At 38.8% G+C, this 17,915-nt stretch overlaps 1 protein-coding gene across 2 annotated transcripts in view; it reads right to left on the bottom strand.

The window, feature by feature from the left end:
* Positions 1 to 17,915, bottom strand: part of col19a1 (collagen type XIX alpha 1 chain) — a 197,324-nt gene that overhangs the window by 165,230 nt on the left and 14,179 nt on the right. For both annotated transcript variants that reach the window (XM_015944438.3, XM_070542381.1), the window contains exons 5-8: positions 14,269 to 14,392; positions 13,906 to 14,181; positions 11,634 to 11,714; positions 1,663 to 1,707 (exon numbers count right to left, since the gene is read on the bottom strand). In XM_015944438.3, the coding sequence (XP_015799924.3) occupies positions 1,663 to 1,707; positions 11,634 to 11,714; positions 13,906 to 14,181; positions 14,269 to 14,392 (526 nt within the window). The remainder of the gene's footprint in view (positions 1 to 1,662; positions 1,708 to 11,633; positions 11,715 to 13,905; positions 14,182 to 14,268; positions 14,393 to 17,915) is intronic.

A 17,915-nucleotide genomic window follows, 5' to 3' on the forward strand; every position in this document is an offset into this window, starting at 1 on the left:
AATATCCCAGATTTAACATCAGAAAGCTCTCAATGTTCTGTGCAGATTGTAGCCCTTTCAACTCCACACACACACACACAGCAGAAATATTAGATAAAATTGTTTTTATTTATCATTTAAAACCGAAATCCAGAGCTTGTTGTCAGAGGTCCCCATCTAGAGGTGGAAACATGTGTTGCACCTTTAAGCCCCTGGCTATTTCCGTGGTTAAGGCTAGCAAAGCCTCTCATTCACACCTTTAGCTGGACAACCGAGCTAAGACATATCGTTTTACAATTTTTATTCTCACATTATGCTGCTTAAATAAATGAGTTTTTTGAAGACTTACTTGTCCATAAAAAATGTCGCCAACTCTGCACTTATTTCTGGTACTTCTGCAAACCTGCATGTGCTCTGGGACTGACATCTGCACCTAAGTGGATGTCTAACGCTTTTGGCTAATGCTGAAAGGCACTATTCAAATTTAGTTTAGTTTTATTTTATTATTATTATTAATATATATATGTTTTTAAAAATCGATAGGTGGTGCTGCGGCCGCATTGATGAGGTTGTTGTACCAATCTGTTGTGGTAAAGAGAAAGCTGAGCTCTGAAGGCAAAGCTCTCGATTTGCCGGTCAATCTACATTCCAACCCTCACCTACAGTATGGTCACAAGTTTTGGGTAGTGTCCAAAAGAATGAGATTGCGGATACAAGCAGCCAAAATGGGTTTTCTCCGCAGGGTGTCTAGACTCTCCTTAGAGGGAGAGAAGCTCTGTCATCCAAGAGGGGCTCGGGGTAAATCCACATCGAGAAGAGCCAATTGAGGTAGCTCCGGTATCTGGTTAGAATGCTTCCTTGACGCCTCCTTGGTGAGGTTTTCCGGGCAAGCCCAACCGGGAGGAGACCTAAAGGAAGACCCAGGACACTTTGGAGGCACTCTGTCTCTCGGCTGGCCAGGGAATGGCTTGGGATTTCCCCAGAAGAGGTGGCCCAAGTGGCTGGGCAGAAAGAAGTCTGGGCCTCTCGGCTGAGGCTGCTGCCCCTGCGACCAGATTCTGGATAAGTGGAAGAAAATGGATGGATGGGTTTTCTTTTTTCTTTTTTACTCTTAATTTTGCTCTTGTTGAGAATGCCTCTGGTACACTAAAATGTTCCCACTGAGGTACGAAGAAAATATTTTCTATTTATTTCTATCATATTCCACTCTATTGCATATATGCAAGTCATTTCCACGGAAGAAAGCAGCAAAGCTCTTCGTCCTGTTTGCACTCTGATCCCAGCCCCGTCTGCACAAGCAGCTCAAACATTTAGTTGAAGCTGCTACTGCTGAAACAAGGACATGATTCCTCACTGGCCCGCACGCAGGATGACCGCCAGCTATGTCCATAGCGGCAAATGGCCAAGCCAGAAATGCCAGAGCTTGGAAGTGAAACATGCATCTTTGGATCAGCACAGTCCACCACGAGGCAACCGGGCTCCTGTTTATTCAGTTAATGTAATATTACTGCTTTCTATGTTGTAAGTTATTCCAAAAATGTCAGCAAATTATCATAAATCAATCCAAAGCCAGAAAATATAAATAAAAAATGTCACACGTAACTTGGTTCAAATGAGCTAATTTAATACAACTTTGAAGGGGGACAACCATAGAGTTATTAAAATAGTAATTTCGTGTCATACCGTGTGTCCGGGGTTTCCTGCAAGGCCCGTCTCCCCCAAGTCCCCCTGTGATGAAAACAATACACACGACAGTCAGTGAAAGGTCTCTCGTTCACACATTAGTGAACAGCTTTATGAAGGCTTGTCGTTTCAACGGTGGGCTTGCTAGTCCTGCCGTCCCACGAGTTTTTGCCAACACACAGGCTCAGCTGCAGATTAGGATACTGTTTCCCAACAATTAGAAGCAAAGTGTCCAGCTTTTTAAGGTATTGTCCTAAAAAGTGTGTTAATAGTTGTATTAAACTAACAAGGCAACAGAAATATGGGTGTTTTAAATTTTTCTCACATTTTGACCCCTTCAAGCAGATTAAATAGTTACAAACCATCCAGAGTATTATTAAAAGTGAAGATTACTTTTATTTTATTGATGGAATTGTTGTGAAAAAAGTAACAGTAAAATCCCCAATAAAATAAGTACGTAAGAGCAGACTGAATGAAGGAGATCACGTAAATGATTATTCTTCATTCATTCCTCTTCCTTCACATTTCGTCTTTAGCCTCTGACACAAACTCCGTTTTCCGGGAAACCTAATAATATTTTAACACTGGTGAATATAAAAGGCACAACGGAAGCTTTTGACAGCTAATCGAAACTCACTGTCAGTGACATAATAAACGGCCTTTACTGGAATTCCCAGCAATTCAGTTTAAAGGTACAAAAGGTTTAAAATTGAATTTGAGTGCACAAATTGAAGTCAGAAAAGTTATAAATCATGCAAAACAAATGAACAGTATTGCAAATATGGAAGAAGTATTAATTTCACCATTATGAATATGTGTGGTTTTTTCCTCTTTTGCATGTACATGCAGGAGCTGTAAATCTAGTAATACCAGGGTTTGTGTGCAAGGCCACAGAAAATGGATTTCCTTTCAAGTAAGCTGCATTCTTATAACCCCACCACTTATCTGTTTAATTTCCTGGGGGATTCTGGATTAATCGTAGCAGTTTAATCCCTTTGCAGTGCATAAGAATCCTCCATCAAGCTCTCACTGTAATTCAGGATAGTACTTTTCATTGGAGTAACATGGCCGGAGTAATCCCCACACGCTTCCCTGAGAAACCCTCTTCGTAGGTCACGATGATTGGCCTGCAGCTCTCATTACGGTGCTTTTAAATGCTTCAGATTGCCCAGATGTCTTTGATTAATCTCTGCAAAGTCAAGCTAAATTGTTAGTAAGTATACTCTGACTGTTTTAAATCTCACTCTGCTTAGATCCTCTGGTTGGTAATTGAATGTCTTGTGAGCTCACCTTGTTAGAAGTGTTTGCCCTGACTTTGTTAGTTTTTTTTATCTAAAATGACTTTAGTCATCTCCGCAGATGGCCATTTAGGGATCGATATAAATTAAGACAGGTTAGGTGGGGCAACAATTAAGGTGTGGGATAATGACAAATTAAGGCAAGAGGGGAAATGAGCACAGTGAGCGTGACATTTCTACAGTTGATTTAAACGAAAAAAGTTATTATTGTAAAATTCCCTCTCAAATAAAGCAAATTCTGCAGTTTTATTCTTGACATTTTCAGTACTTTACATAATGAGCCGTTTTCAGGGCTTTATGAAAACAAGCTGAGCTGGACACGCCCATCCTTTTCCTGCTAAGGCTGCTATTGGCTGAGAAGCTTGAATATCTGAGAGGGGCTCAAAGTAGAGCTGCTAGTCCTCCAGCCTGGAGAGGTGAGAGTGGGCTCTTTACAAACTTCCCCATCTGTGACATCACAAACAGGGCCTTTTTTTTTTTGGAAACAGCTCATTTTAGGCACATTGTTCCAAAAACTATACAGACAGAAAACCGATTAACCATTTTTTAAGTTTGGAGTGTGGAGATTCACACGGCAGCTGAAAGGGATGCAAAAAATAGTTTTGCATAATATGTCACCTTTTATCCATTTTCACTCAGAATTGTGGGAACATTTGTGAATCCAGACAAACATTAGAAACATTTCCACTCAATGATCAGTGCTGTTTTGAAGTGTCATCAGTCTTCTTTTACAACAATGCAGCATTTTCACATCCAGGCTGAATTTTTGAATCATCTCTTACAATGTCAGCGTAATTATTTAAGTTTCATGATTTGAAGGATAAAAACAACTTCAGATTACTAAACACTTTAAGTGCACTTTGTGTGGACTCATTAAACCTTCAAATCAGATGCATTCAATGATCTGAGAGCTCTCCATGCTAATGTTTTAAGATGTACTCTGTCTTCTCGAACTCTTATGCAGATTTGATTTAGCTTATATATATATATATATATATATATATATATATATATATATATATATAATGTGTGTGTGTGTGTGTGTGTGTGTATGTGTGTGTGTGTGTGTGTGTGTGTGTGTGTGTGTGTGTATGTGTGTGTGTGTTTGTTTGTTTTTGTGACAAATGAATTGTTGCAGACAAAAACAATTTCATACTGTTCCTTTTGGTGGTTTCTAACGATTATTATTGAATTATCAAAATAGAGTTTCATTGTTCCAAAGTATGAAATGTTAATTTTTCATATTTCTTTACAGTTTCAAGTTGGTGTAATTAACATTTCCTTTACATAAGTAAAAAATGATTGCATTAAATAAAATATATTTTTTCGACCAAAATAAGACTAAAACTCAAACAAAATGGATTGTGAATTGTGACAAAGTTAAAAAAAATGTTGTCAAAAGACTAAAACTAAATAAAATTTCTAGCCAAAATTAACACTGCCCTGCAAACAGTCAACGTCGCATGGACGTGCAGATCATGTCTATTTTGAGTCCGTCGGTCCAGACCACGTCTGTAGGACGTCCAAACTAGGTCTTTGCACAGTGGATGGGTTCTTCTATCTCGCTGACATTCATTAAGGCAACATTCAACCTTAATTTATGATACTTTTACAACTTAAAAAGTCCTACTGATTTGCACATGTTCGACAACGAATCTCTACAATATGCATGAAGGACTGACAGATGAGAACGAGAGGATTTACTTTAAACGAGTTTGAGTTGAAGACAACAAACCACTCAGATGACAACTAACAATGGAAAAGAAGAAAAATGTCAAACTTTACATTAGATTGGTTAAAACAGTGATCATAATGCTTGTATCTTAGGGTCACAGAAAAGGAAAAAGGAGTAAGATTTTCTTTTTTCATTTTTCAAATTAAAGTCAAACTAAAAAAAATGTCAAGCAATAAAATAAACAACACTATTTTCAGAACAAAGACCACACGTCAAGAATGAGTCATTGGTTTTGAGATTATTCAGACACTAATCCAGCTCTTTACTTTAGACTTCTTGTGAAGGACTCACAACTTTAGCTAAATTTATCTCACTTGTAAGACACATTTGTCAGATATAAAAGCATGCATCTGTGCATGATCTTAAATAAATCTAGAACACTGGACACCATCAAAATATATGTTTAATGGCAATTTGATAGACCCAGAACACTCATCAGGTCTCTCATTTTTTATAACCTGAGTGAATGTTTGAGCCTTTAATAAGATTTGTTATGTACAGTCAGTAAAACAAAGGTGCAAAGTATTGATTTTTAATGAAAGAGATTAAATTAGATTTTAGGGGTGAGAAGCTGAATAACAGCATGGAACCTTCAGAGATGATAAGATAAAAATGACAAAGGAAGAACACTGCATCAAAAGTTCTGTTGTGGAATGATTTTCAGAAATCCAATCGATCGTACAACAAAATAAATATTTATTGGTTAGCAGAGCCCAGAGATGTGCCAAGGCATATGCGAATTAAGCGAGTGCTTTGTGCCACCACACCACAGGGGGGCCCCCAAGAGCACCAAGACGACATGAGGAAAATGTGTTTTAATAATTTTAAATAAATAAATAAGATCAAAAGTTAGGTTCACTAACTTTTTTTTTTTACTGTCTGCTGATCTTTCTTTCAAATAGTTGAATTAATATACCACAATTAAATAACTGTATTATTATTCTGACGCTATGCTGTTTCAAAATGCTAATTAATTGGAATGTTTTTGTTGGTTTGCTGCTCGAGTAAAGTTAAAATCAATACCCATAATAACATCTGTATGATGTAAGCTAATTACAAAAGACACTAATAATAGTGGGCATGTTACACAAATGGTGTACCCTAGGAATGATGAGTTATGTGGTGTTGACTAACTTGCTGGTATGGAGGGCCCTAAAGGGAAACCTGCTTAGGGCCCCACAAAGTCTTGGGTCAGCCCTGACAGAGCCACAGAGGCTTTGAAGCCTATGTCTGGCAGCCTTTGACAGTCCTGCATTTGAAGATAACTATACTGACTTTATGTCTGCCAGTTGTTCTCTTTATTCCACGTTTTTTCTGCAAGACCTCTGCTAATGGAAACAATTGTGAAGTACTCATTTTAGGTGGGGAGTGAGTCCAAGTGTCTTGCAATGATTGATGGTAAGATGAAGTGTGAGATGGACAAACAGATCTGGGCATTGTCTGTTGCTATGAAGGCTTTGATACAGTTTATAATCATGAAGAAAAGGCAGAAAGCCCTTTACTGGTCCGTCTAAATTCCAGCCCTCATTTATGGCTACAAGATTTGGTAAATGACCATAAAATTCAAGTTCCTGGATGAAAGCAGCTGAAAAAAGCTTCCACATTAGGGAAATTTAGGAGATCGGGTGAGGAACACCATCATCCTGAAGAGCTCCTCTGCATCAAAAGGAATCAGCTGAGGTGGTTCAGGCAGCAGGGTCTTTCTTATGGGCCATTCCCATCTGTACCGGGTCGGCCCGGGCCGGGTAGCCCCAGTCGGCCCCAGCTTGGCCCGGTTGATTCCACACATCCTTGCCTTAAGCCCATGTGGGCTGATTCTACCCACCAATCAGAGGCTTGCTCTAATGGAAGGTGTGAATTTGCTGTCAGCAGTGGGTGTGTTGGCCCTGGTCGGCCTGAAGCAGACCCCCTCGAGAAGAGGGCTGAGAATGAGCCTTGGTTGGCCCGGAAAAATACCAGGCCACCCAGATATGTAAACAACCTATGCTACCCGGCCTGGGCCGACCCGGTACAGATGGAAATGGCCCATAAGTCACGTTATGGTGGTGGAATTCTGGGTAGGTCCCACTGGGAGGAGACTTCATGATAGAGCCAGAATCCATATAAATGATAATATATCCAATCCAGCAGTGGAGGTAGAGCGGGTTGTCCTGTAGTCGGAAGGTTTTTGGATTGATCCTGGCTCCCATCAGAGAATGCTGCTGTTGTGTCCTTGGGCAAGACACTTCTGGGCAACTGTGGCTACTGTAGCTCATCATCACCAGTGTGTGAATGTGTGTGTGGATGACTGATGAACCCTAGCCTTTATATAAACTATAAAATCAAGTTTACTGCTATGTTTAGATTAATAAAGTAGTATTTCTACCTTCATTTAATGGTTACTGGTTGTTTTCAGCCATCCTATACACATGGAACATTGAGTAATAACCTATTTTATATTCACATATAAGAATATGTCGCTGTTAGCATCACACGGCACTGCCTGATTGCCAAACGGTGTGTTAGTCATGCCTGAACCAGTCTAGCCCAGTGACTATCACATAACAAGTCATTAATCACCAGTGCTGCACACACACTCATATTACAGCCAAAAGCTTATCTGCATTATGTGAATTAAGAATTGTTAGAGGCTAATTAAAACATATGTAAAAATCAAATTAGTGCAGTTTTCTGTTAAACAAGTTTTAACACTATTTAAAATAACAAAGACATAAAGAGGAAGATATGTCTGCTTTCAGTTTTAGTGGAGTAGCAGCTGTATGAGTAAAAATACTGAACAATTTGTTAGGATGTGAACCTAAGTTGTCAAGACAATGTTAAAGCGGAGCCCAAACAACTTTAGAACAACACAAAAGAAACCCATTTACTGTTGTAAACTCTTGTTTGAGGCTCTATATAGCATATGAAACTTTGTTAAGGCTCAAAAATGCCCAGGAGCCATGATAAATGGCCAAATACATCCTCGTAACAAAGCCCTACAATGGAAAGACGTTTGCCCCACCCACTTAGCCTGCACATGAATTTTCAATGAGCCGCATTCTGACAGGCTAGTTTAATGGCTCTATGACAATGCCTAAAGACGGAAACTGTGCACAGCCGTGTACCATATATGGGTAAGCTATGGATGTATCTGATGTTCATTCAAAGTCTGGACATTCCCAGTACATCCTGGAACGTTAAGTGTGTGCTACGAAATCTTTTGTTGTTTTCTTCTCACCCAACATGGATATTAGCTGTAGCTTGGGCTTGCGTTGTTCAGTGGTTAATTAAATTCAATTCAGTTTTATTTATAAAGCACCAAATCACGACAAGAGTCGTATCATAGCACTTCACAAAGTAAACATTCCAATACAGTTTAGTTAGCATTATCGACATCAACATTTATATGCTGCCGCCACTGAAGTGGGTTTGGACATGCAAATGTAAAGGTCTCATTTAGTGTTTTTTAAATGAAAACTTTGTGATCAGTAGGATGAATTAATACCTTGTTTCAGGGGTTAGATGTTTGTTGGAGAGGGTGGGCCGAAAATGGCAGGATTACCCTGCTGAAAAAGCCAGCATAGACCAACACAGGGCTGGGCGATCTGGCCTAAAATCAATATCACAATATATTGAGGATTTCACCTCGATAACGATAAATGGACAATAACTGTACGTATGTGCAGAAACAAAAGTTGTCCACTAGATGGGGCTGTCGCATGTATTACGTTGAGTTACATTTTTATGTAAATCAAGGTGGTACAGCTTCTTAAAGGGACACGAACGTTGCCAATCTACACACATCTTTTCATGTTTTTTATGCATCAAATTCATTGAGATGGGAAAAATTGTCACGATAAGAGTCCAAAATTTCAATAACAATAAATTTTCTTTTTATTGCCCAGCCCTAGACCAGCATATGTGTTACCAGCATATGATGCTGGTTTAGTAGGATGGTTTGCTGGTCCAGCATTCCATCACCACCATTCCATGCTGATCCAGCATACCAGCACCCAAACACAACATATGCTGGTAACCAGCTATGCTGGTCTATGCTGTTTTTTTTCCAGCAGGGACGTTTTAGCGTTGGAATATACTTGCTTTTTAACCTCGCACTGGTGCATGCAGCAAGCTGTCTGTTCTCATACTTGCTGCTGTACGGCACTGCACTGTGTGTAGTACCGGAGGATTCCAATAGGGACACCTTAGACCACTCAGACCGGATAGAGAGCCAGATTTGTGGGGTACAACCAAAACAAACAAAGCATCAATAGAAGAGATCAGTAACTGGTTAATTTTGAGATCGCAGCAGAAAAAAGTACAGCAGCGGTATGGTACATAGTACGAAAGACCTCTAAACCAGAGACACCATGTCACCATAGTGAGTGAGTCTCTCTCGTTTTGTCAACTCCACCTACTGGTTACTCATATACTGCAGTGTTTGAACGTTATGCGTTAATTTCGAGGGACGTGTACAAACGATTCTTCAAATCAACGCAAGTTACATGTGGCAGCCATTTTAAACATGTTAAACAGCAAGTATATCACCACCCGAAGTCATTAAAGCTGCTACAGTGAGTCTACAGAACAAGCTAGATTTTGAATGCAAACACGGTCACGGAACACTCACCTCTCCCCTCGGGTATCTTCCCTGAAAATAGTGCTAAACACCAGTCGCCATTTTTGTCAAAACGTCTTTTGTTGTACGTGACTTCAAATGGTGTTTTTCTTTTTGGGACTCTGGTGGTTTGTCCTAAAGTTGAAGTGGTAGCAGCCGGCTGTTTCTCCTTCTCTGACGCGAACCTCTCACACCCCACAAGTTTATAATTACAGAACTGGCCTTAAATGTTGTCTGGTTTTAATTTTGCATGCAAAATTATTTTCTCTACTTGAAACAAACAAAGATTTATCCAGGAAACGCAACACAACTTTTTGTTATCATGATTTGTTGTTGTTTTTTTCTAGTCTTCCAGCTAACACAAACCCAACAATTTTCAATAAGTGGGCCTTTCCTCTCACAACTCAACATGTATATTGAGCTGTTACGTAGAAAAAGAGGCATTTTTCTTGAACCAACACCTGTTTTCTAGTGATTTCCCAATTCACACTTCTTTGGGGAATCGGGTGATAATTCACCTTGTGGAGGTAATTGCATAGTCACTTCCTCGAAGGACCCTGACAGAGAAACATGACGTTTTGCTGGACACTACAACACAGACATTTGCTCTCTGCGGGAGAGAAGAAAAGCTTCTCCTCCCAGCATAGGGGTTTGAATTTGCCCTGCAGAGAATTGCTGTCATTTTTGATATTTAGACCTTGCAGACGTCCTCAAGACACCAGCAGCTCTTGGCACAAAGTACAGTAATAAATGAATAGCGCAAAACACAACAGCAGGTGAGATAAAAATGAAAGTAAGGGTATTTGAAAGGAGATCAAATTGAAAGCATCATGATCTATTTGATGCAGCAATCTTTCTGGGGCTAGTTTAACATCTAGATTATTATTTTTTCCCTAAAGCAGCATTTTTGAGAAATCTGCATAGGTTTTGTTGTGGATTTGCTAATGCTAACAGTTAGCTTAGAGTCAAGACGTTCTCTGCTGTTTCCTGGCCGCTAAACCAACAATGGTCTTTCTCATCGCGATTCAAGCTGGGTGAGTCCGTGAATGCTAAGTGACAGTGTGATGCAGATCGTCAGACTTTTCAGAACTGAGCATTTTTCATCCATTTTCTATCAGAACCTAATGCAGGAAATAGATGTAGAACATTTTCACATTCAACCAGCATGAAAAAACTCAGAGTGATTGATCATTTTCAAAAATAATGAGTGAAAAAAAGTTTCTGAGTGAACCTACACTTTAAAGTTTGGCATTTTTTGTATCCATTCTGGAAAAATAATGTCTTGGCATCACAAAAATAACCAATATTACCAACTTCTTGTGAATCATGGCACAGTGTGTGGAAGTACACGTACTTCCACCTTTCAGACAAGTACTATGTTTGGAGCAGTGAGTGTCATTTTCATGAGTGCAATGCACTGAATGTATATCATATTTGGCATAATTTCTTTGTTAATGCATTAAAGCAACAATGATTTTGGTTCGCTTCCAGGGAAAATCCTTTTTTTAAGTATAAATGTCTTTCAAGTGGCTGTTTAATTCCCATAAAGGATAGGGTACATGTGGTGTCAAATCAGGGCTGGCGCCGTTACAATAGCCATCACACTGGCTCAATTGGTGGCTCTTGTTGGGAGCAATTGATCGTATCTTTTCATCTGGACAATGGCATCTGTCAATTGACTGTGAGGCTGGCTGAGAGAGCATCGGGGAATCAGGGGACTAGTCGGGGGAGGGGATGTCCCATTAACTGTCTTCTTGACTCCACACTGGATCAATACAGAGATTTAACCATTTAAACCCTTTCTTTTGTCATCTTTGCTTCTGGAAAGGAAATAAAAATCTCCAGACTTTACAGAACTGTGTCGAAGCTTCCGTAATATTTTATTTTTATGCTTCTATGGATTTTAGCTAAAAGGTGATGAAATCACACTGTAACGAGTCCCGTGGGTTTGTGGCAATTCCCTAATAGGAATTCTATTCTGGCGTGACAGTGTGCTTGAAGAGACAAGGGGGTAGGGGTTAAAGGTCATTATTCCATGTGGAATTGCTATATCATTAGCTCCCATCGATTTTATGGTGATGAAAGATCTCCATTAAGTTTCTATCTGGTGTCCTTTTTCAATGAACCAACCCTTTGTTGCATTTTAATTGTCTGTTTCACTCCCTGCATGAGCAGGTTAGAACAGGCTGTTGCTGCAGATGACCTACACGTTTATGGGAAACACAGTTAGTTTGTGAACTTTTAAGAAAAAATAATCGATTTGCATGGTTAAAAAATACAACACGAATGGCGATTATCACAGTGGTAAGGTGTCAATTCTGCAAAAACCCAAACATTTTACCTTCGATTTAAGCAGATCATCGCAGTTTTCGATCTCAGCCACATACGGGTCACAGTAGATGAGAATCTGTTTTAATTCAATCTGTAGAAAAAGGTTGGGGTATAATTAATCGCTTCATATGGACCATGTAATTGGTCTATTAAAGCATCATGCATTAGATCATTTATTACATCAAACTTTTAATTGAAATATGTTTCTGCTTCTCTGCTTAAAACTCTTCATTTTGTCAGGTGTTGTTGATTTTAAACGTTTTATAAGTGCATAAAATACTTCCAGCTGACAACTGACTCGTATTTTTACTGACACAGGCTGAAAAATGCATTACGAATTCTAGTTAAAGGAATATTTCTGTCAGTTTTTAAGTTCATTTTTGTGCAAGAGTATTAAAACATTAAAATATCCTCCCAGTTGTACATTCTGAAGCAGCCTTTGTCCTACAGGAGAGATGGACTAACAGCTAAGAGATGCAGTAATTAGTTGGTGTTTAGAGATATTTTTAACTAGCAGAAATACACTTCAGATGTGGGTCCATTTGGACCTTGTTGACATCTAAATGGCTAGTCAGAATGGATTCACATCCAAAGTGTATTGCCTCCACTGTACAAAGCTCAAATCTTCTGGACCTCACAGTGGGTCATACAAGTATTTTTAAACCTTTTTACTGCTGTCAATTTCTGTGGAGATATTTAAGACCAACTTCACTCATTCTTTTCAAAAGATTTTCAGTGGTTTGCAAATGAATGCCTTGTGTGTTGATCTCTGTAGGGAAAAAAAGCTCTTGCGCTTATGTTTTAGGAAGTTGGAGTTACACAAAGGAGTAGGGAGCAGAACACAGCAGGATTTGGAGTTTTACTTCCTGATATTCAGACATCTCGCATCTGACTCAACGTTGATGTTTTATTGCCACAAATAACACAAGCCTGAAGGAGTTGTGCTGTGTTGGGGAGTTGCTAATGCTAACGGGTAACTTTTAGCCCAGACAAGCTCTGCTCTCTCATGGAGGCTAAATCAGTAACAGCCTTCTTCATCACTAGCCAAGATGGGTGAGTCAGCTATTTTTTTAATGTGACATGTAATTGACTAGCTTTCCGAGAGTTTCCTCGTCTGTTTTCTTTCAGTGGCTGATGCAGGAAATGGGCGTAAAAGACTATTTTAACGTTTAGCCGGCATATGAAAGTGAAAAACAGTTTCTCAGTGATCTTGGGCTTTGAGCTTACCCCTGCAAACTCCAAGATTTCTATATTTAGCTGTTGTTGGCGATTTGTATGCTTGTAAATAACTATGTAATGCAAAATGGACACTGATGTACAGAATTTTTAATGATAATATTACAGCATAGAGCCTTTATGAAATTTTAAAGATTAATGCTGTTTTATGACTGCTCCAACGTGCTTTGATCTTGGCTGCACTCGGACTGGTCCTAAAGAACATAAATTCGTATTTCTCCAGACAGAAATTGTCTTGGCAAGCTACTAATTATTTAATGAGCAGGTTCACTGAGAAACCGTTTTGTACTTATTATTGTTGAGTAACTCTAAGTTTAACATGCAGGCTGAACGTTAAAAAACTGTCTTTTACTCCTATATTCTGCAATAGCTTCTGATAATTAGATATAATATAATAATTGCAAAAACTCTAGGATTTGAACATACTGACAGATCTACATCATACTGTCGCTTATCATTCATGGACTCGCCCGTCTTGACTCGTGACAGGGAAGGCTGTTGTTGATTAGGCATCCAGGAGAGAGCAGAGTGCATCTTGGCCAGTAGAAGCTAACAGTTAGCATTAGCAACTCCACCATATGGCAGAACTCCTCCAGGTTTGTGTTATTTGTGGAGATAAAACATCAATGTTGTAAGTAAATATAGTTGGTGGTAGAGTCACTTTGCTGTTAGCCAATCAGAAGCAAGATATCCAAAAATCAGGAAATAAGATTCCAAATTCTGCCGTCTGTTGCCACCTCCTCCTCTAGCTGACCTCAAACAAGCGCACCAGAGCTTTTTTTCCCCCAGAGAATCACTTACAAGGCATTCACTCCTGCTAGAGACAACTTCAAATAATAAAAATATGAGTAAAGTTGAGCTTTAAAACGTTTAAACAGGAACACATTTCAAAATGGTCAAAACACCAATTTATGCAAGAACACTACAGACAGCTTTTGAAGGTGAGGCTAGCAATAATGACAAAAACATTGATCTCATTTAGAAAAACAATCTCTGAAGAAGGGATTTTAAAGCATAGGTGCAAAGTTAATCAGACTGAAACATACGTCTACAGGTCTTCCGTCCTCCACTCGTGTCGTGATAAGTGTTCGTCCACTTAGGTCCACGACATTCTTGTCAAAACTCACTCTCCTTTCTAATAGCTTGCAGTCCACATAAACCGAGACGAACTCCCCATGTACAGAAAGACTCAGCTTGTGCCACTGGCGATCAAACAGGACATGCAGCTCACGACTCTTGAACGTGTAGCGGATTGTAGTATTCAGCACACTCTGGAAAGAAAACTCCACCACCCTCTTGTCACCATCAACAACGACAGACACCTGAGGACCAGAGGGGTTAGCAAGCATGATTCTTATGTTGTGTTTATAGAAAACACTAACTTATGAATGAGATTAAATCAGATCCACCTGAGTTTCCCCCGATTGGTCGAATACATGCCAGAGATACCAGCGGTCTTTTTTCGTAGTTCGTCTCACCCGGAGGACGGACACAAGGGAGTAGTCGCTCGTAAGGCCCTTCGGGAATACGGATCTAAAAATGAAAATGCATAAAGCAGAGTGGGATCCTAACTGAATGTTTATGTTAAATTTACCCTTGAATTGTCCTACCAGCTCAAGTTAGTTCAAATAAAAAAACAAGTCTAAACATTTCAGGAGCTGAATAATGAGTGAGTCAATCAGTTTCAGTGATCAATAAAACATTTTAGTATCCTCTTGATGCAGAGGCATTCACATAAATAAAGCTGACAAACTTAATTCCATTTAGCGTGATGAATTTTCCTCAAGCCTCCATGTCATTCAGATAATGAAAGCATGCAGTCATTGATCCAAAGACACATGCAGCTCTTTTCTCTGCACCGAAACATCAAGGAGTCTACAGTTACAGCACAGTGTAGCTGCAGGTTTACGTATGTGACTTTGGCTGCTCTCTTTAGAGAAAACTGGGCTTGCAGAAGCCAAGAAATGAAATTAAAATGGAACATAAAAATAAAAATAGTCTAAATACTACAACCCTGCATACCTGACTCCAGACCAAAATTAACAGCCAAAAGTGGAAGAGTATAAACATAATAAATCAGCATGTGCAAAAATAATAATAAAGCAATGATAAGGTCATTGAGAAGGCAGAGCACAGCTAGTGGGAGGGAGAGGGAGAGACAGCTTCCTCAGACAGCTTGGAAATTAGTTTTCACTTCAATATATCATTTCCTATTCTCTCAGAGCTTCATACCCTCTTCTATTGTATTCTCTGAGATTTTAGTGTAAACGGTACATGACTAAAATGACAAATGCACCACGTTAAAGCTAGCCAAAAAATGAGTTCTTCAGTAAAAGAGGGTGAGGACTAGGAAGGTCGTTTGTGGACCTGTGGCTAAGGCTATTACAGCTGCAGTTGGATATTGAATGTGGCATGGCAATTTATACAAATTTTACAAAAATTAAATATGGAATGTCCGGATGTCTTTTCAGCTAAACTTATTATATTTAATGATGTGATATGAGGCAATAATTAGGATAAAGGAATATTGTCAACTTAGAGTACATTCACTACCATTGGCACCCTCAAGGGGTGGCCAACGGTGGCCATGGCCCCCAGAAAAAACTGTTCTTTAATAAATCATGTTAATGTCCACACAAACTAGATTTCGACTGATATTGGTTTTTCTATTATTGACATTAATGCCGATATGTAGGAGACGTGGTCAGCTGATGGCCGATGTGTACTGCTAATTTTCATGGCCCATATCCAGACGTTTTCCACCTTATTTTCATGCTTAAATGTCTCTAATAACATGAGTTGATGCACAGAATTTTTGATCAACGGTTACATCTTAACTTTGTGCCCTGCTCAGTGTTAAAGTCAGACACATAAACAAAGTTAAAGTATTTATAATGCAGATGTTATTAGTGAACATAAAAAACATTTAAATCTAAGTCTGCAATGGCACCGGGCTGTCTGAGGATGTGCCTAACTTTAAATCGGCTCTACTAGGGACAAATATCAATGAATGCCAGTGCATAGAAAATGGTACATATAATGTTTATGTTTATGTTTATTCATTTAGCTGACACTTTTATCCAAAGCGACTTACAATTTATAACCTATAGGGCAATGTTGTGATCTGTGGGGGAAACCGGAGTACCCGGAGGAAACCCCCGCATGCATGGGGAGGACACGCAACTCCACGCAGAAAGGCCGCAGTCAAGCTGAGTTTCGAACCTGCAACCTTCGTGCTGCGAGGCAACAGTGCTAACCACTGCGCCACCATGCAGCCCATATAAACCCGAAATAGCGGCCAACAAATATATCGGTCTACCCCAACACAAACAATAAATTAATCTTAATTAATCATGACATACATGTAAAACCCAATAAAAATAGACAAGTAATGAGTAAAAAAAATCTGAAGAAATAAAGTAGCAACAGTAACAGTAATGCCTATTTATTTAAAAATGTTTGAATCGTAATTTTTGTGGATGTATTTGTGACGACAGCAACGAGCAAAATAAACTGTTCGAAAATTCAAAAGTACCTTTTAAAAGGACATTTCAAATAACTGTGTTTCCAAAATTTAAGGTAAATGTGTTGGATGCACATTGTTGTCTGAATGAAAAAAGAGTAAAGTAGCATGCAACGCATTGCCACAGGCTAAACTCTCCCAGAGTTCCCACGAGGACCAACCTTGCATGCCACCTCAAAATTTTCTCTGCCCCCCTCCCCATGAAAATTTTCTTGGGGCACTATTGTTCACTACAAACAACTTATTGCTGATATTTAATGTTACTCATGCAGGATACCCCAAAGGAAGGCCTTATTTTAGGGTCATAAAGTTTCTAGTCTTATTTGAAAATCCCAGTGCATCTGTGGTGTGATCCACTTGATTTCTGAGGGTTAAAGTTCTCGGCCTTTTATTGACTTCTTGTGTCTAAGAGAGAAAAAAAACAACTAAACACTCAGTGTTGCTAAACCTGAATGCTGTTGATCTAATTCTTTGCAGAAATGCTACTCTGCATGCTTAAGTATGCATTAATGAGTGAATAAGAAGGATGTTCATTTATTTTCCCCACCGCCGTGTCACAATGCCAAAAATGCTTTTACAGTAAGTGTGTGACTGCGCCAACTCTGCCTCTTACGAGTCCCATTTAAATATGACTAATTTGCATCGGCTAATATGCTCTGGAAGAAATTTAATTGACTCTTGGATTACATGCAGCCATAAAGTTTTATTAAGTTCGAGTCATGTGATGATTGTGTACTACAAAATGAAGACACGTACTCTAATGAAAATAAATTAGCCTACTAAAGACAGGAATATTCTTTTAAACAGCTTTTCTTAAAAAGAAAATCACAACTAGAACCACAAAAGTCATCACAATTATATTGATTTATTTTCTGTTCCATTTGTTTATTTTACAGTATCGAACATTCTAAATAGGTCCTTTCTTGAAACATATCTGTTTTCTAATGACTACCATTAATGTGGGAATGTAGGGGCACAAAGCTACAATGGCACAATTTAAAAAACAAATTAGCTTAAAACATTGTTGTTGATTTTTGTGGCCTCGTAACAACGTTCAAACAAAGTATAGCTATAAATATAGTGTGGAGATAAAAAAAACGAATAAAGTGGTTAGGGCTGCAACAAACGATTATTTGGATCATCGATGAATCGGATGGGGTCGCAACTCAATTAATCGATTAATCGGATTTGACGAGAAAATAAAAATTTTTCTAGGGAAACTTTTCTCTCCTTCCTTTACTTTAACAACAGAACATGATTTTGCTCTGTTTGTTAATAGAGTTGTTAAATGTTAAAATAAAGTTAATTAAATAAAATATAAGAAACATCCTAGATCTGTTTCTTCTAGTGATACACCGATAAGAAATCTTTGTGCCGATACTGATATTAAGATCACTGTTATGAACGATAACCGATAATTGCAGATACCGACATACTGATATTAATGCTTCTAAAATAAGCAGATTTTGTATAGAATGAAAATTATTAAAGCTGAATTTATGTTATTATGTACACACAACACACACGTTTACG

Source organism: Nothobranchius furzeri, chromosome 12 (genome assembly GCF_043380555.1).
Source record: "Nothobranchius furzeri strain GRZ-AD chromosome 12, NfurGRZ-RIMD1, whole genome shotgun sequence".
NCBI classification, from domain to species: Eukaryota; Metazoa; Chordata; class Actinopteri; order Cyprinodontiformes; family Nothobranchiidae; genus Nothobranchius; species Nothobranchius furzeri.